Here is a 19,243-nt window from a genome sequence, read left to right on the forward strand (position 1 = left end):
GCCTGTGGGTCCACCGGGAGGGAGGCAAGGGGAGAGGGCTCTGAATCAGGAGCTTTGGGCTGGAGACAGGTGACGTGACGCACAGGTGTCGGGACCAGGGCTCTGCTCACTGTCTGACGGCCGCAGTCTGAGCCTGGGAGGACAGCTCGGTGTCATGAAAAGCGCCCGGGCTTCAGGGTCAGACAGAAGCAGCTTCCCGTCAAAGCTCCGAGAGTCTGGATCCCTGACCCTGCGCCCCACTGGCCTCCAGGGTGCACACAGTTGGCCTCAGCCCCAGGGCCGTCGTCGGGGTGAAACAGGGCTCTCAGAAGGGGCGGGTGCACAGGACCCTCGCTCCCCAGAGGGCTCTGGGAACGTTTTTACCATCTGTCTGTGATTCTGTCCCAGGTCCGAGGGGTGAAAGGAGTCTTCTTGGCGAACCAAAAGGTCGATGGGAAGGTGGTGACGCTGATAACCTACAACAAGGGCCGCGACTGGGACCGCCTGAGGCCGCCCAGCACGGACATGAACGGAAAACCCACCAACTGTGAGCCTGTGAGTGCCTCCGCTCAGGTCACACGCCTCCTGGGGGGCGGGCGCAGGACGCTACTGCAGGAGCCGGAGGGCCGGGCGTCTGAGCAGGGCCACCCGAGAGGCACGGACCCCCGATTTCTCTGTGCACAGGGGAGAGGGTCCCGTGAGGCTCCTTGCTTTATGGAAGAGTTCACTGGAGTCCGAGAGGGAAGTGTATCAGTCAGCTCTTGCCACAACAGTGCTGTGTAACGACCCTCCCCAAACACAGTCATTTACCCTGCAGCTCTGTGGCTGGACTGGCTCACATGCCTGGGGGTTGGCTGATGTCGGAGGGGATCTGCTCTGCGTGCCTGGCGTCCTCCTCCTGGGACCAGCCCAGGCATGTTCTCATGGTGACAGCAGAGGTGGAGCAGAGACAGGCAGGCACACTGCAAGTCTGCTCTCCTGCTGGCCAACATCAAGGGCCAGACGCACGCTCTGCCTGTGGAGGCGGGCAGCTGGGCCACAGCCTAAACGTCGTGAGCCCCGGGCCGGCCCTGCTCACCCAGGGCTGCCTTTCCCCATGAATACGAGTGTAGGCTGCCCCAGTGCCTTGGCTGCCTTGGGGGCAGGGAGGGCCCCCTCTGGCCCTTGCATGGCCCCCAGGAGGTCGGGGTGGCCTGCAGGCCCCAGCCGCTCAGGATGGAAAGACAGGGGTGAGGGAGCGGCAGCTGTGAGGGAGGAAGAGGCTGCAGGCTCAGCTCCAGTGCCCCTGTGATCTCGGCCGAGTCAGTCACTGCTTCTCTGCAAAAGGAAGGGAGATGGTCAGAATCCCCTGAGGCATTGTGAGGATGACATGAAATAGTTCTCAAATGTGCCCAGCACAGGCCCCGGCACAGAGCCAGCAGGCGAGGAAGAGCAAGTCCCTTCCTTTTTGGGTTGCCCCCACTTCCCACGCTGTCCAGTAGCCTGGAATGCCCTTTCCTGCTTCTTCATCCACCAAACTCCTACTGACACCTGAAAACCCAGCCCAGATGCCCCCTCCACTGAGAAGCCTTCACTGGGCTTGCTTGCTTCTGTCTGTTTCTCACTGGCCTCGAACGAAGCCCCTCACAGGCAGGTCCTGCCATGGGGGATGCCCAAATCCATCCGTCACTCTGCCTCTCTGGAAATAAAAAGAATTAACAGTGCCTATTTTAGAGAGACATTCATTCAACAAATAGTACAAGCACCTACTGTGTGTGAGGCACTGTTCTGGGAGTTCAGAGTACACCAACACACAACACAGAGAATAGTCTTGCCCCCATGGGGTCCTGCCTGCATCTCTGCAGGGCCTCTGAAAGGGCCCGCCACTGACCCCCAGAGCCAGGGGGGCCTCTGTGCCCTCCGGCAGGGTCAACACTTGCTCCCGGAGGGAGCCCGAGGCCTGAGCTGGCCTCCCACTGAGTGCTACCTTGTGGCCTCTGCAGGAGCCCCTCCCATTGACGAGGGCGGGTAGTCACACCTGTCGGCCTCCGGGGAGAATTAATTACCTGCCGCTGGTGAAAACCCCACCGAGAACAGGATTGCTGCGAAAGGGCTAATTTCTGTATCATCGTCAGCAAAGTTAAGCCGTATTAATCTGTCAAAGCAAGTTTTTGCTAAGAATAGATCCTTGTCTGCAATCACGCAGCTCAGTGAGGAGATAACCTTTGCGAGATTTGTGTCCCGGCCTCACAGTAAGGAGGAGCAGAGTGGTGGAGCAGTTGGCCGAGCAGCGGGCCAAGACCCCAGTGAGCACAAAGGAAAGAGGGAACCAGCCCTTGGGAGACCCCCCGCCCTGGGCACAGAGGACAGGAAATGAAAGGCAGCAGGGGTCCAGGTCTCGGAGGGGGACAAGCCTGGCTCCCCTGGCTGTCGTCCCTGACCATCCTCCGCTCAGCCACGCATCGTCTCAAGGAGCGGAGCGAATGCCCTCAGAGTTTACTTCTCATCTGAAGGTGGTTCCTGCTTTCTGCAGAACCCTCGGGAAATACAGAAACAAATGAGAAGGGAGATGAGGTGTGCCTGTGATGGTATCGCCCAAAAGTAACGATAACTGGGTGTCTTTCTTTCTAACCTCTCCGCTTATCTGCACCTTCCATGTCATGATTGGGATCCTGACCCGTGTGAATCCTCAGTCTTCCGTTTTTCCTGTAACTCTGGGTCGTGAATGTTCTCCTGGCTATTGGACCGGCCCCTGCCTGCGGAGGTCTCCTTCGGGCAGTGGGAAACAGATGGGTGGTGGGATTAGATCTGTTTTAGGAGGACAAATCGGATGGGAAGATGGTCTCAAATCTGTTTACCTCTTCGTTCAGAATGAAAACTCGTTGGTTTTGCAGCCTGAGGTCTCTCTTCTCAGACAGGGGCTGAGTCAAGAAGTAGGGTGTCCAGGCGGGTGGCCTCCTCGCTCCCCAGGCTGGCGCCCCACAGTCTTTCATGATTTGGGGGACACTTCTTTAGAGCACCAGCTGGCTCCTGCATGCAGAGGGGCCACAAAGGGGGAGCCCTGGGGCAGCGTGGCCCCCACCTGGCCCACTCACCCCGCCCAGCCCTGCAGTTACCCAGGCCCACCTCCTTCAGGACTGGGTGTTCAGCACCCACTCCCGTAGCCCCAGCCTGCCCATGGGGTCTCCCCGCCCTGGCCAGGGGGGCCTCAGAGGACCCCTTCATCCCTGACTGCACGCACCCCACCAAGGGCTGCCCTGTCATATCTGCAGGGTGCCCGGGTGCCCTGGGGTCGGCGCCCTCAGGCCCGCCCAGCCTGCCCTGCCCTTCATCAGCTTGGCCCAGACTCGGCTGGGAGGGCGTTTGTAAGGCCCCCTCCCAAGCTGGCAGGCACCAGCCGTTGCGCCTGCCCCCAGCAGCTACACACATTTGTGTGGCTGTCAGCAGGCCCTCCATGAGCCGCCTGCATCTGCCAGTGACCTGTGGGCCACAACTGACCACAGGGAGCCCTGAGAAGTGTTCCGCCTCTGGCCCAAACAGGTACCCGGTGGCCAAGACAGACCACCAGTGGGCCGGGGCTGGAAGGCAGCCGGGTTCTACCATGCGGTGCTCACTGCGCACATAGACAGTGGTATCGCGTGCACAGTGCGTCAGAGGACGCGGAAAAGGCTGGCTGCGGCCCAAGATGCCCAGCCTGGGAGCTCGAGCTGCTGCGGGCCCCAGCCGGCCCACCAAGAAACCTGGGACTCCAAAGCAGGGCTGTGCCACCAATCTCTGCTCTGGAGCATGCCACTGTAGGACTTGAGGGCCACATCCCTGGCGGGGCTCCTTTTTCTCCTAACTTAGAGTTCTCTTCTGCAGCTGGAAGCTGGCCTCTCCCACAAAGGTCATGGCACCCCTCCCCGGGAGCCAGCCCTGCCCACAGGGGTCATGGCACCCCTCCCCAGGACACTCCTCCCATTAGTGTCTGGTCACCAGGTGGGCAGGGGGTGAGGGCTGACTGGTCTTTCCAGAGGTATTAACTCCCAACCTTCTTTTCAATCATAGGAAATCAGGAGAAACCCCAAACAGGCCGTGTCTTATCATCCCTCAGGGTTCAGTGGGGCGGGTCATCCCGCTCCATACAAGGTTCCTGGATGGGGTCCCCCCCTGGGGTGACTCAGTGACCAGGCCCCCCCCAGAGGTCCTGCCATCTTCAGCAAGGGGCTCCCCAGGTTGCCCAGGGAGGGTCTCCCGCCCACCGAGTCCGCTTCAAAAGCATGCCTCTGCAGAGGGCGCAGGCCTTCTCTCAGCTGACTTTGGCACCGTTTATTTCTTTGTTGTTTTGACAGCTTTATCGAGGTGTTACTCACACACCGTACGATTCTCTCCTTTAAAGGGTACAGTTCAGTGGTTGGTAGTGTATTCACAGAATTGTGAGACCACCTCTACAGCCCATCTTAGCGCATTTCATCCCCTCGGAAAAAACCTCCATCCCCTTCCACCATCACCCCATCTCTCCATCCCGCCCCGGCCCCTGGCAGCCACTCGTATACATCCTATGGGTCTCCTTGCTCTGGACGTTTCATCTGAATGGAATCACACATGTGATGCAACTAATACATTTTCAAAAACCCTGGTGCAGACGGATAAGGCTCGTCTCCAGCCGCATCAGGCCCGGGGCTGCCACCCAGTGCCGTCCGACCCAGATCAATATCCAATCCACTAAAGGGTTTCAGTTTTAACGTAGGATAATCCATCTAAAGTGTACTCAGTCCACGGACCAGAAGAAAGTGGGATAAAAACAAAACAAAGAGAAAAGATGTCGCTCGGATAGATTTCAGTCGACGGTATGTTGTGGTAACGACCGTGGGATTCTGGAGTGACCCCACTGTTCTCCCCGTACCACTGTGAGGTGTGGGCGGCAGCACCCCTGTCTCCATTTCCCAAATCAGGAAACCGAGGCCCAAAGTTTCCCATAAAATGAGTGGCCCCTCCTAAGTTCGAATTTGGATCTCTGGGTGTTCAATTCTACAGTATTTCTAAACTGGAGAGTTTTCCAGAAAAAAAAAAGGGGGAGACAAGGAAATTATTACTTTTCTTATGATTAGGCAGTACCTTGTCCAGGGGATGCTGGACACTGACTTTATCTCAGAAGCTGTGCTGTGTCAACCCAGCAATCCTGTGAAGCAGAAGTTTTTGTCCCATTTCACAGAGAAAGAAACTGAGACTCAGAGATGCTAAGCATTTTTCTCAGAGTCACACAGCATTAGGAGGGTAGTACAGGATTCCAGCCTTGCCCTTTCCGTGACCCTATCCTGCCCACACTCCAGGCCTGTGGAATTCCCCGAACTGGGGACTCCAGAAAGACTGACCCCAAAGTTGTCACCCTCAAAACACCTTTGACCTCCTTTGGCGTTGTGGTCTCTCTGGTGGCCCTCCTGCTCCCCTGTCCAGCGGAGGCAGGAAGTTCTACATTGTCCAGGTGGCTCAGCCAGCCAGGCCTCGGACTCGGCCCCTCAGGCTCCGGGAGGGAGGGGAGAAGAACCAGGCCTCCTGCGGCCAGTGCGGGCCCCTGGCTGACGCTGACCGGTCACTGCCCAGTGCAGTCTCTGGCACCCTGGAGGGAGCTGTGCAGAGACCTTGGACCTCATCCGGTGTCCCATGCTTTTGTGTTCTCTCAAGGATGTGACAGAGGGGTACAGGCAGGATTGTGGCTTTGAGCCACTGAGGCCTGGGTGGTACTCAGGGAGGCCTCAGTCCACAGGATGCATCCTTCTCAGCTCGTCTGTTCCCCCTGCACCCCCCAGTCCCACCCAGGGGTGAGCTGGGGTGCGGGCGGCCAGGAGGAGATGGGCAAGGGGTCTATTCCTGACAAGTGGCCGGACAGGAGGCTGCTGGTGCTGCCTCATACTGGGAGGCTGCTGGCCCAGCTTGGCCTGGAAGAGTGTTCCCTGCAGGGACAGACACCCGCGGGGCTCAGAGCATGGTCATCAGATCTGTAGCCCCAGCCCCACTCCTGCCTCTGAGCAGGTCGCTTAAACGCTCTCTGCCTCAGTTTCCCCATTGGTAACTGGAAATGATAGTACGGACGTTGAGAGCACTCAATGACAAGCCTTGTAAAGGGCTTAGCTCAGTGCTGGCACAGATGCAGCCGTCAGTCAACGTGAGCTTCCCCAGAAATGATTGTTATGACTGGCATTTCTGCCCCTCCAGCCAGGGCACCGGCCAGAGCTGCCGTCAGGGCGCACGCTGAGGCTGGCGAGTCAACTGGGCTGCAGCACCTCCACCTGTCCCTGCCTTTCACGGAGGGCACAGGGCCCACAGGGTGTCCCACGGCCGTTCCCTGAGGCCCAGGCTGCAGTGCTCACATGAGAGGCCCCAGGAAAGGTTCCGGATGAATGAATGAATGTGAGCAGGGGCTGTGCAGGCCCCAGGAACCACGTCCGGTGGCCCAGCATGGCACGTGAGCATGCCCACTGCAATTTGGGAGGCCCCCCGCCAGCACCGGTGCTGGAAGAACCCTCCCGCTGGCTTCATCCGTGAGCAGTCACCTGGCCCAGGCCTGATGGCCTTCACCTCGGGCCAGCCTCAGAGCCTCCCTCTACCCTCCTTCCACTCCTCCGAGGTGCTCCTGGCCCTACCTGCCCCCCCAAAAACCGCAAGGCTGGATTCGCCTCAGTCCTGCCTTTCCTAGGGGCACTCCTCTTTTCCAGATGTTGACCACAGCTCGCTCTCTCCCCTTGCAGCCAGACTGCCACCTCCACCTGCACCTGCGCTGGGCAGACAACCCCTACGTGTCGGGCACCGTGCACACCAAGGACACTGCTCCGGGCCTCATCATGGGTGCAGGTAGGAGGCTGCCATCACGGGCGGGTGGCAAGAGCCATCACTGCATGAGAGAAGCTCCATTCTCGAGGGTAAAACTTGCTGGCCACGGGCCTGGGCCATGGTGCATCCATTAGGGTGCGTGGCACAGCATCTCCCAGAAGCTCAGCTGGCATGGCAGACCTTGAGGGGTGATGCATGGCTCAGATGGGCACGTGGTATGTGTTGACTGAATGGAAGGGTGCATGGATGCATGGATGACCAGTTGAAGGATGGAGGAGTGGGTGAACAGGCGGGAGGATGACTGAAAGGCTAGCTGGATAGTCGAAAGAGTGGATAGTTAGATGGCCAGGTGGAAGGATGGATAACAAAGCGGGGGATGAATAAACTGAAGGATGGATGGATGGGAGAATGATTCGTATCATGGTTGACATTTATTGGTCCAGGAAGAAGGTTCTAGTTCAGGGGGAAGAGAGACACATATACAACTATCATGAGAAAAAAAATCAGAGATGTTAGTTGCATACGTGTCTGTCTACCCCGTGAAACTAGAACTTCCTTCAGGGATCATTAAGTGTGTGCTCATCGAATAAAACCTTAAAATAAGGTTTGAGTTAGAAGAATCGTTCAAAATTAAAAGTATGTGTTTGAAAAGTGTATCGCAGTGGCTGGCGTCTGGTTTTCCTGTTCATCTTCATCATTGTGAGCCCCTCCTCGGCCGGCCTCTGTTGCTCTGGCTGGCTCTCAGTCCAGGGGAGGGGCCCTGGCCAGCACCGAGGAAGAGGAGGGGATGGTGGTGAGGACAAGCCCTCCCTCCCCACCAGGCAGGGAGCTCTTCTAACCGCCACTGCACCCCCGACAGGTTGAAGGCCCCACTCGACAGACGACAGACGGGGAGTCTGAAGCTCGGAGAGTGCAAGGCGTTAGGAAGTTGAAACACAGCCAAGGCTCCTTATGGGGGGACGCCCGGCAGAGTGCTTGCCACCTCCCAGTCCCTTGAGGCCCCAGCCCTGGGAGGGGGCGACGGTGCCCCTTGAAAATCTGTAGAAACTGAGGTTCCACCAGGGGCAGGGCCGCCCGTCCAAGGCCGCTCGGCCCGTGTGAGGAAGGGCCAGTCGAGGCTCTGCATTCCCTCTGTGCAGATGGGGTGGGTGACCGTCCGAGGGACACTGACTCCTGCCCCATCACAGAGCAGGGACAGCTGATGCCTGGCCAGGGCTCACGGCTCCCTGAACTCAGACCCCCATCCCTCTCTTTGCCCAGCACCATCTGACACAGAGGGGTGGATTTGGGCCGCATCCCAGCCCTGAGCCCCGGGCCGGGCCTAGGCGGCTCTAAGAGGCTGTTTGTGAATGAGTGAATGAATGCACAAATGAATGCGTGAATGGCCGTGCTGAGACGGCAGGAATGGCCTTCTAGGCAGAGGAGGGAACGCGTGGATTCAGAATGACGAATCAGAGACGAAGAGGAAGAGGCCGGGGAGGTGGAACCCCATCAGCCTGCTGCGTTTCCATCACAGGAGCCCCTGGCTGCTTGGCGTTTTGGTATCTCCCTGGGGAGGATGAGCCTGCAGGAGGGGAGGGACACGTTCAGGACAAGTAAAAGCCCTTAGCTCCTGAGCTGCCTTTCATTCCTACGCTCCTGGGTCCTCGTCAATGACAGACTGTTTCGTCAGTGTCTGCCTGCCTGGGACGTGGGTCAGTCGATGAGAAATTACACATCAGCGTCGCTTTTGACGCAGCTCATCGCATACCCGGTCCACGCACGGACAGGCTGGCCCACCTGTGTTGGGCGCCCCCATCCTTGTGGGCTTGGTTTTCTGGTTTGAAAGTGACCGCTTTTTTAAAATGCGCTGTCCTGATTGGCCGAGTCCCCAAATTCTTGACCAAAATACAAAAGGCACAATTTTAAATGTTTCCATGGTCAGAGGCCTTGAGAACCCAGCATGAGTGTTCCGGCCTCTGGAGAATGCTGTGAGGATGGGCAGGTGTGTCACTTAATTGTGCCTTAGTCACACGGAGAGCAGGGAGCTGGCAGGGAGTCTGGGGAGGGTGGACCGTGGCAGCCTCCTTTGCTCCAGGCCTCCCTCTGGCCGTCCCCACGAGGGCAGGGCGCTACATTTATATTTCTCTCTGCTGCCTTTGGCTCTGACCACAGCCTTGGAGGTGGATCCATCCATGCGATGTGGGTCACTTGATGTGTAAATCTTTTACGTCCTCCACTCCGGCCCCGAGTGTCTGCTGGGAGCTGGAGGGGAAGGTGGAATGAGCCGGGCTCTCTGATCACCACCGCAGCCGCTGAGCAGGGACCAGCTTCTCACTCGCTGGCCCTGGCCATGGACGGGGGTCCAGGTGACGGCCGAGCTGCCGAGGCAGCTGGGGGTGACGGCTGCTGTCTCCACAGGGTCACTCCCGGCCTCACCCTGGGGCAGGCGTCTGGGGGTTACGAGACCCAGGTCCTGCCGCCTCCCAGCTTCACGGCCTTGGGCATTCCACTGGGCCCTGTGAGCCTCAGTTCCCTCCTCTGCAGGAGAGGATGAAACCTCCATCGTAAGGCTGGTGTGGGGCTCAGGTAGCAAGCGGCAAAGCCATGTGTGTGTCCACAGCTGGTCCTGTCATTTGCGTAGAGGCTGGAGGGCCCCGCCCCAATTCTGGGCACGGAGCAGGGGCTCCAGGTGATGTTGAGCCCTCTCCTCACCCCACTGACTTTCGTCGTCCTGGGCTTGTCACGCACGCTCTGGGTACCAGCCTGCTTCTCAGCTGCTCGCCCACACGTGAGTCCTCAAGACCCAACACACACCCGTGGCCAGCGAACGCGGCCTGACACCGCCCGCACAGAGTCAATTAGCCGAGAAAACCCTGAGGGGCCGTGTGGGGGAGCTCCTCTCTGTGCCGGGAAAGACCTCAGGGCTCCCGGGGAGGAGCGGCCCCTCCCCAGGCCTCCCACCCCGTCCCTTCCTCTGGGACTTGGCCATTCAGGGGCCCACAGCCACAGGGTCATGTCCAGATGTGAGGCCCAGGGGCCTGAGTGGGCTGAGAGCTGACCAGAGTCCCGCCAGCCCTGGGGGGGTCCTAGGCCCCTCTGGAGCTGGGACCTCAGATGGCAACAGGAGGACCAGGGGGGTGGTCCCCTCGCTTCAGCTCCAGCTGTAGCTCAGTAACGCAGGTGTTTGCTCTGGGGCACAGGGGGCCGCCGGGCGCCAGGTCACGAGTCCTCCTCCGTCAAGTGCGGGATAGGAGGATTTTGTGTGGTTGGTTTGCTCTGCTCTTCTGGCCCCTGGTCTTAGCCACTCTGAAACCTGGGGGCGGCCGAGCAAGGACAGAGAGGAAGTGCACACTGAGTGAGCGCTTACTGTATACCAGGCTGTGAGCACAGAAGTAGGGCAGAGAGGCCAGGGTATGGGGGGAGGAGGCCTGAGGAAACGCTGGAACGGCAGGGAGGAGACACAGGGAAGCCTCTCTTAGTCATGTCCCCCTGGGCCTCAGTTTCCCCATCTGCAAAATGAGGGCACCAGCAGGCCCTTTTGCCCTGACAGCCTGAGGGCACACTCCGTGAATTTCCCCTTATTTTCCCAGTGCCCATGACTGGCAGCCTGACAGCCTTGGTAGACAGGAAAGGAAAACAGAGGGCGTCACTTAAAAGGCAGCACGTGCACCGCTGAAATTACAGGCTGCACGCTTGCCAGCTGAGTCGGCCAACGCCCCTGCACTCACTGCCTGGCCTCCACCTAGGATGCTCGCGTCCCAGGTGTCTGCTGGCGTCTGGAATGACAGGGAGATAAGGGCGCCCCTGCCTTCCTCCGCCCCTCCCCCCAGACATTCCACTCACTCCTTCACTGCGTTCCATTTGTTGAGTAGCCATTGCTTGCACCCTTGTCTTTGCAGGAGGGTAGAAGGATACCCAGTTCGGCACCTGCCCCGCAGCCCTGCCCTCCCCTGGACGACCCTCCCTCTATGGTCATGCTCCCACCTCCACGCCAGTGCCTGGCTGTTCCCTCCACTTGGCATGCTCTTTCCCTGTTCCCTCGGCCGGTTCACATTTGTCCTTCAAGGCGCAGCTCAGAGGTTGCTTCCTGGAGGAATCTCACCCTGATCACCCTCCCCATGTCCCATTAGCCTTCCCGCCTCTGCTTGCACAATTCCTTGGGCTTCCAGACGTCCTAGCTCTGTGTGCAATTGATGGGCACCCGTCTTCTTCTCCTGCTCGATAGAGAACCCTCTGGAGCAGGGGCCGCCGTTTATTCGGCTCGAATTCCCCACAGCTGAGCACAGGGCTGGGCAGAGAGCAGGCGCTCAGCACAGCTGATGAACAGGTGCAGGAATGAGTGAGGGGTGGAGTGAGGAAGAAGAGATGAAAGGACGGATGGGGGGATGATGGATGGGTGGGTGAATGGATAATTGATGCGTGGATAGATAACAAACTAATGAAGGAGGGACGGATGGATGGAGGATGGATGGATGGAGGATGGATGGGGGATGGAGGATGGATGGATGGAGGATGGATGGATGGAGGATGGATGGGGGATGGAGGATGGATGGATGGAGGATGGATGGGGGATGGAGAATGGATGGATGGATGGATGGATGGAGAATGGATGAATGGATGGAGGATGGATGGATGGATGGAGAATGGATGGATGGATGGATGGATGGAGAATGGATGGATGGAGGATGGACGGATGGATGGAGGATGGATGGATGGAGGATGGATGGATGGATGGAGGATGGATGGATGGATGGAGGATGGATGGATGGAGGATGGATGGATGGATGGATGGAGAATGGATGGATGGAGGATGGACGGATGGATGGAGGATGGATGGATGGATGGATGGAGGATGGATGGATGGATGGATGGAGAATGGATGGATGGAGGATGGATGGGGGATGGAGAATGGATGGATGGAGGATGGATGGATGGGGGATGGAGAATGGATGGATGGAGGATGGATGGATGGAGAATGGATGGGGGATGGAGAATGGATGGGGGATGGAGGATGGATGGATGGAGGATGGATGGATGGAGAATGGATGGGGGATGGAGAATGGATGGGGGATGGATAGATAAATTAATGAAGGATGGATGGGTAGATGGATAATGGATAGGTGGGTAGATAGACAATAAACTAATGAAGGATGGATGGATGGAGGATGGATGGATGGATGGAGAATGGATGGGGGATGGATAGATAAATTAATGAAGGATGGATGGGTAGATGGATAATGGATAGGTGGGTAGATAGACAATAAACTAATGAAGGAGGGATGGATAGAGAATGGGTGGATGGACAGATGGATGGATAATGAATGGCGGATGGATAGATCAATTAATGAAGGATGGATGGGTAGAAAAACTAATGAAGGAGGGATGGGTAGATGGATAGATGGAGAATGGATGGATGGATGGATGGATAATGAATGGGGGGATGGATAGATAAGTTAATAAAGGATGGATGGCTTGGTGGTTGGTTGGGCCTCAAAAAAAAGGAGGCAGGCACACAAACACTCTGCTTGAAATTCCCTTTGACTCCTCTGATCAAGAAAAATCCATCTCCTTTGGAATTTTCCAGTGACATCTAAACTTGACTCTGGGTGAGAGACCCCTGTGAGTGCTGCATAAACAAGGCTTCACATGGCAAGGCATGCACAGGTCACCCAGGGCAGGGGCATCAGGGGCTCCAGGCCAGAGTCCAGAATGGCTTCAGTGTCCTCATCACATGTCCCCATCATCCAGGCGGCTCGGACCCCTGATCTCTGCCGTGACCATGGGGCACATCAGAAACCTGCCAAGTCCAGCTTATGGGAAAATCCCACTGTTCAAGGTCCTCCCCAGGAGGCCATTTGGGGCAGCAGGGCCCAGCTCCGGGGGCCACGGTGATCTCCTGGAGCCCACGTCCTTCTAGGTGGCCACTTTCTGCGTGTGGGAGCCCATGTTGGCTCAGCTTCCTCATCTGTGGAGTTGGCTCTGGTCCCACCCCAGGATTCAATCTGAGCCCTGTAGAGCGGCCTTCGAGCCAGCCGGGTAGGGGCTCAAGTGAGCTCTGACCAAGGAGGAGCCTCCTGGTTTGGCGCCCACCTCCCCGTCCTGCACGTCTCCTCCAGACGCTTCCTGAGCACCTGCCCCTCGCCTGGACCTCCCATCATGCCCTGGACCTGCCTCTGGTCCCCCCTGCACCAGCCCCAGGGAGCCGCCACCACCTGCAAAGCCAGCCCTGTCCTCCCCCACTTTAAAGCCTGTCAGGGGCTGCCACCTGCCGGAGGCCCCTCTGACCTGTCCCTGACCACTGCACCACACTTCCTGTTCTTGAACCACACCCATCACCCGTGGGTGCCCTGAAGCTCTCGAGCTCTGCCCGCACCTGGGCCTCGCCCGGAGCCCCTGAGGCTGGCTGTCTGTGGAAGGCTCGTCCTTCCCTGCACAGACTCAGACCCAGGGCCCAAGCGTCGTGGTTACAGCAGGCCCGTCACTGTATGAGAGGGGCACGCGTGGCTTTGGTGGTGGGACACATCGACCCAGGCACACTCAGCACTTGCTGGGGTCTGTCTGGGCTCAGGCCCCGTAACGGGGAAGTGGCTGATCCTGAGAGCAACCCGCCCTCTCCTTCTGGACCAGGCAACCTGGGCTCACAGCTGGTGGAGTACAAGGAGGAGATGTACATCACGTCCGATTGCGGGCACAGCTGGCGGCAGGTAAGGGGGCGGGGAGGGCCTGGCACCCGCCCCACGCCCACCCACCCAGAGATCCCGGGAGGGCCGTCTGTTCCAGCACACCCCCGCTCCCGGGGTTCTGAGGCGCGGTTCTTCGTCTTCCCCGGCCCGAGTGGCTGGGCGCAGCTCCCGTTAGTAGACTTTATGTCTGCCGTCCACAAAGAGCAAGTCCAGGCCGGGCTGGCCCGAGCCACCCAGCATTCCTTCCGTGGCCACAGCTGGAGGATTACAGATCTGACGCACATCTTCACGTGGCCAGACACAGACACATTACCGTGAGGGTCGAAGCAGAGGCCATAAATGCCAGGGACGGGGTGGAGGTGCCGTCCTGGCAGGAAGCCACCCGGGGACTCCAGGGCCTGGGCTGAGCTCTTCTGGGAGCCCAGAGGCCAGGAGGTGGGGGGCCGCGGACGACTCCTGTGTCCTGGCAGGATGGCCGCTGGGTGGATGGCAGAGCGATGAAAGAGAAAGAGAACGTGGGGGAAGGGCAGGTTGGGAGGCCACGCTGAGTCTGGGTTGCGGCATCCAGGAGACATCCGGGGACGACGATCTGACATCCAGTGTGGCCCAGGAAAAGAAGGAAAGGGAAGCAGTTACGCAGGAGATGGTCCCCACGCCAGGTTCCGAGCGCACCTTCTCAGCCCAGAGGGGTCGTGCTGCTGGCGGGAGACCCGGGGACAACACGGGGCGGCCGAGGGCGGGACGGCTGACAGGCCCCATGCACCCTGTGCAGGAGCTGAACCCGAACGTGCCGCCCCAGGAGGGGCCAGCTCCCTCTGCACTTGCTGTTTTTTTCCAGAAAAGGAAACAGTCCTCCTCTGCTCTGCCAGCCGCGTGGAGTGCCAGTTTCTGCTTTAAAGGCTTGAGAAAGTACTCTGGGCTCTCAGGGGCCTCTCCCCTGCCCGACAGTGTAGGAAGCCCTGTTTTAGGGTCATTTTTTGCGCGTCTGTGTACACCACCTCCAGCCCCTCTCCCAGGTAACGCTCCGGACAAATATTTACTCCCAAAGCATGAAGCTCACCTGCAGCCTGGTGCAAGGCCCCGAAATTTTTAATGATATGCAAGAAACAAGGAATTTTGAAAAGGGCAAAAGAGATTTATTGTGTTACAACATTTCTATTTCACTAAAACCAGTGAAACATGTCCAAAGTTTGTTAAAGGTCACCGCCTGTCCATTTGTCAGAGACACGCCCCCCCCTTTATTAGACTAGATGGTCCGGGGTGACAGAGCAGAGGTCTCCTGTGATCGAGACGGGCTGTGGGGTATCCACAGGGTGCTTCTGGCGAGCAGTCTGCTTGGGCTTCATATTGGGAATGTCGGGGGTAAATCGGAGACGTCTGCTCAGGTGCTGAGCGGGGCCTGGCGTTGGGGTACCTGTTCCCCAATGATGGGGGGGGCACCAGATGAGCGGGGCTGCGGTGCGTGGGGGAGGAGAGGAGGGGCGCCGTGTGCGTGTGCGTGTCAGGGAGGGGGAGACGCTCGAGCTGGGTTTTGGAGTTTGCCGGGGAGGAGGGGGCAGAGAGGGTGCCCAGGCAGAGGACAGGGTGGGACAGAGGCTCAGAGGACAAGACGACCCCGTGAGCTCAGGCCAGGTGGTCAAGGATGTAGTAAGACATGGCTGAGCGGCAAACTCTCAGAATAGGAATTACGACGGCGGCGGGTGTGCTGTTGAATGGACGTGACCTTTTAAGAGCACGAGCTCCTGGGATGATTGAAAAACAATGGCCAGAAAACGCTCCGGGAGCCCCCTGCCTCACTCCGGAGCCCAGGGTGCGGGGAGGCAGGGAACGGGGCGGTCAAGGCGCAGAAGAGCAGTCCCACTGTGGGGCAGGAGAGCCGGGGCTGAAGAGGGGGAACTGTCTGTGGGGCCCCTGGGATGCCCGGAGGCGCCCTGTCTCCCAGTGGGTGGACATGGCGGACACACCTGCCCGTCCTGGAGGGAGGAGCCGGCGTCTGGTGTGGTCCCCCTCACCCCCCATCCGGCAGGCAGCCTGGTCCCCAGGGAGGTCCTGCCAGAGCACTGGCCCGAGAACCCACTCAGGCTTCCCCCTCACTCACCGGGCCCTGTTGTGCGGCAGCCTGACATCCCCATGAAAGGGAGAAGGTTAGGCCCCCAGGGGAGCGGGGACTGAGAGCGCCCCCCGCACAGGCAGAGACACGTGCGTGGAGGTGGTCTGCCTCCTTGGAGGTCTCTCCCCAAGCTGTGAATTCCTGGGGTCCAGACTTTCATCTCTAGCTCTGGATCCCAGCACCCAGACAGAGAGGGCCTGGAACACTGGGTCTGTTAGATGGGTGGATGGATGGGGAAGAGAATTGTGAAAAGTTCTTCCTCACAGTATCCTAAAGTCAGCAGGCCGTCACCTCCCTTGTCCAGGAAACTCTACCTCTGTTAATGTAATCTTATCCCAAGCATCTTCCTGAGCTAATTGTTGGGACAAAGGACATCAGGCACGCTGACTCCCTGATGCCCTGCAGACACAGCCCTGGAATCCAGTGGGACCTGGTGCTGCAGGGGTGTGTCTGGGGAGCCTCTGAGTTATTGCTCTGAGCTCCCCTCCAGCCTGCGACCTCATCGCTCACGAGATGCAGCTCTTCCTCCCTGTCCTGCTTGTGGGATGGGTGCCCAGGGACTAAGAGTCGAGGTGGAAGGGGCGAGGGGTTGGGTCAGAGACCTGGGGTCTAAAGGGCTCTGCCAGTTACCAGCTGTGTGGCCTCAGGCGAGTCAGTGTGTGTCTCTGAACCTCCAGCGTCTCCTTGAAATAACCCCCAAGTGGCTGACCTTAACCAGGACCTGTGTGAGCAGGGGGCTGCTGCCCACCGCCTCCCGCCCCCCCCCCACCCCCTGCAGCGTGTTCACCGGCTCACAGACACCAGGTCCCCCGGTTTCTCCTGGAGAAGCTGCCCTGTTGCAGCAGAGCGCTATGAGCCATCCTGCCACCCCGCACCCAACCCACTCACGAAGGCGCCTGCGGGGGCCCTGGAGGCCCCTGATAGGCAGCAGCTGTCACCCAGCAGGGAGGGGCCCACTGTGGCTGGTCCTGTCGGTCCCCCTTCTCTGTGTCATTTTACCAGACCTGCCAGCCTCCTGCTCTAAATGTCAAGGGAGAGAAGGAGGGAGGAAGGGAGGGTGGGCTCTGGGAGTCTTCTGCCCACTTCCCACCATTTTTCGTCAGGGGCCTCTCCATTATTCAAGCCAGAAGTGTTTCCCGGAGAATTCCCAAGAGCAGTGGGAAATGCCAGCAAGGCTGAGGAGAAGGTGCAAGTATCTGGGGAAGAGCTTTGCAGGCAAGGGACAGCGTGTGCAAAGGGCCTGAGGCATGTTCCAGGAGAGGAGGCGAGCTGGCTGGTGTAGGGAGGGTAGGAGACAGATGGACAGGGCAGCTGCTACAGAGCCCCAGAGGCCATGGGAGGGTTTGGCATGGTTCTAAGAGCCCTGGGAGGCCACCGGAAGGTTTGGTGGGGTTGAGGGGTGTGGGAGTGATGGGCTGTCAGGGCTGAGGGCCTGGCCGGGAGGCACCGACGCAGCTCTGCTGAGGTCTTATATTCCTAAGATGTGGGGCCTCTGCCCTGTGTCCTCCCCATGCATCCTGCTGGCCCCTCCTGGAAAACCCAACACTGAGACACAGAAAAGGCTCCAGATGGCGGAGCAACGAGAAGACCCACTGGCGGTTTTTTACAACATTCCCGCTGGCTCAGTGTCCTGGAACAGTCCCCTGGAGTTGGGGAGCTTTCCCGGCTCGTCCTGTGGGGCCAGGCATGGCAGGGCGGGGTTTGGTCAACATCTGCTGGAGGGAGCCCACTCCCCACCGGGCTCAGCCCCGGGGGCCACGTCCCCGCTGGCCTGGCAGCAGCTGCCCCACCCAGCCCAGGAGAGCAGGAGGCTCGGCCAGGCCCCGGGTCTGGACAGGCGGAGAGGGAAGAGGAGCCAGCGGGGGCCGGGCTGCTGGCTCTCTCCTCTCTCCTCCTGGGAGCCGGGAGCCAGAGACAGCCGGGCAGACAGGGTGGGAGGTAGCAGGGCCTGGACCACTCCCGCCTTGGGGCCATGATTGAGAGCAGAGATGCAGGGCACCTGCATCCCTCTCTGGGCGGGCAGGACACATGCTCCCATCTGGGCGCTTGTGCTCACGAAGACCCAGTGAGCCCGGTGTCCTGGTGTGACTTAGGAGCCGCGCTCGGCTCTGCCAGCTGCGGCTGTGCCCCCAGTGCTGCGAGCCTCGGCTCCCTCACCTGGAAAAGGGGCCCCTGGCTGTCTGCAGACACGTGAGGCCACAGAGCCATCTCCTCCTGCGTGAGCCCTGTCCCACCGCTTGACCTTCTGTTCCGTGAAGACTCGGTGGCCGTTCATTCATTCACTCACTTACTCATTCATTCATTCATCCCACACACACTCCCTGAGCACAGGCACCCCAGCTCTGAGCAGAGCCATGCTGGGCCACAAAGAGGACCCTGATGCAGGCCCAGCCTTTGAGGAGGTCCCTGGCTGGAAGAAACAGCAATGAATTAGTGTAGTAAGTGCTGGGGCGGGGGCCCAGAGGCACTCCCCAGGCAGCCTGGTGTCAGGGAGGGCTTCCTGGAGGAGGCGGCACTTGAGCTGAGTCTTGATGTCAAGTAGGGGTGTGCTTTTACTGAGGCTGCCTATCCCAAGTTCCATTCTTTCTTTCTGGTCTCATGCTGTCGGCCTTCCCGGGACATGAGTTTCTCCTGTCGAGAGCACCGTCTCTCAGTGGTCTTGAAATGGCACCGTCATCCATTTGTCTCACGTGTCCTGGGTCCGGGTGCTGTGGAAGAGCTCGGCGATGGCCTGGGGGACTCGGGGAGCCCTGACCAGCCCTGCCTCAGGGAGCTGGCCTCTGCCGGCGCCCCCCCAGCCTGTGTGTTGTCAGTTCTGCCCCTGGCGAGTGACCCTTGACCCTGAACGACTTCTGACCCTCTCAGGGTCCTGCCCTCAGCGCCGTCCGCCTCTCTGCAGGTGTTCGAGGAAGAGCACCACATCCTCTACCTGGACCACGGCGGCGTGATCGTGGCCATCAAGGACACCTCCATCCCCCTGAAGATCCTCAAGTAATGAGGGGCCAGCGCCGTGGTGCAGGGCGGGCGGGCTCTTCTCTCCTCCTGGGAGCCCCTCGGGCTAGTCCCAGAACAGCTCCCTGTGGGCCCAGGGCAGCGGCCCAAAGCCCTCCTAGCAGAGGGTAGCAGCGAGCCCAGCCGGGCCTCCCCCAGCGCTGCCCTGGGCCGGGCGTGGGGAGATGAGGAAACAGGGAATGACAGAGCAGTGGGGTCAGGTGAGCCAGAGACCTCAGTCTAGGGGAGCATGGAGGGCTTCCCAGAAGAGGTGACTCTCAAGCATCAACAGGAACTAGTTAAGTGGAGGAAGTGGGGCCAGACAGGGAAGCCAGCAGCCTGTGCCTGGGTGAAAGTGGGCTTGGCATCAGCTTCAGACATCTGAAGGACAGTTGTGGGGAAGTAAGGGCAGGTATGTGCTCTGGACCCAGAAGGCAGAGCTGGGAGAGTTGCCAGGAAGTCAGTATCACTTTAGTCTGAAAAAGAGCTGTCTACACTTGGAGCTGGTGGCCCTGTAATATGCCACTGCATTGGGAGACAGTAGCTGCTGTCTCTGGCCTAGCAACCCCTGGGCCGGGCTCAGGCACTGGGGGAGGCTGAGCTGGATGTTTCTAAGGCCCAGATAACTCTGCAATCAGGGACTACAAAGCATCTTTGTGGTACCCAGACAGCACACCCAGGAGTCCTTGGCTGTGGTGTTGTTAAGCAG

The 19,243-nt window shown here is 59.3% G+C and overlaps 1 protein-coding gene across 2 annotated transcripts in view; it reads left to right on the forward strand.

Annotated features, from left to right (window-relative positions):
* SORCS2 (sortilin related VPS10 domain containing receptor 2) overlaps positions 1-19,243 on the forward strand; it is a 488,954-nt gene that overhangs the window by 436,137 nt on the left and 33,574 nt on the right. For both annotated transcript variants that reach the window (XM_014855228.3, XM_070506280.1), the window contains exons 10-13: positions 388-534; positions 6,687-6,789; positions 13,378-13,454; positions 18,443-18,534. In XM_014855228.3, coding sequence (XP_014710714.3) covers positions 388-534; positions 6,687-6,789; positions 13,378-13,454; positions 18,443-18,534 — 419 coding nt within the window. The remainder of the gene's footprint in view (positions 1-387; positions 535-6,686; positions 6,790-13,377; positions 13,455-18,442; positions 18,535-19,243) is intronic.

The sequence above is a fragment of the Equus asinus genome, chromosome 3 (assembly GCF_041296235.1).
Source record: "Equus asinus isolate D_3611 breed Donkey chromosome 3, EquAss-T2T_v2, whole genome shotgun sequence".
Lineage (NCBI taxonomy): Eukaryota > Metazoa > Chordata > Mammalia > Perissodactyla > Equidae > Equus > Equus asinus.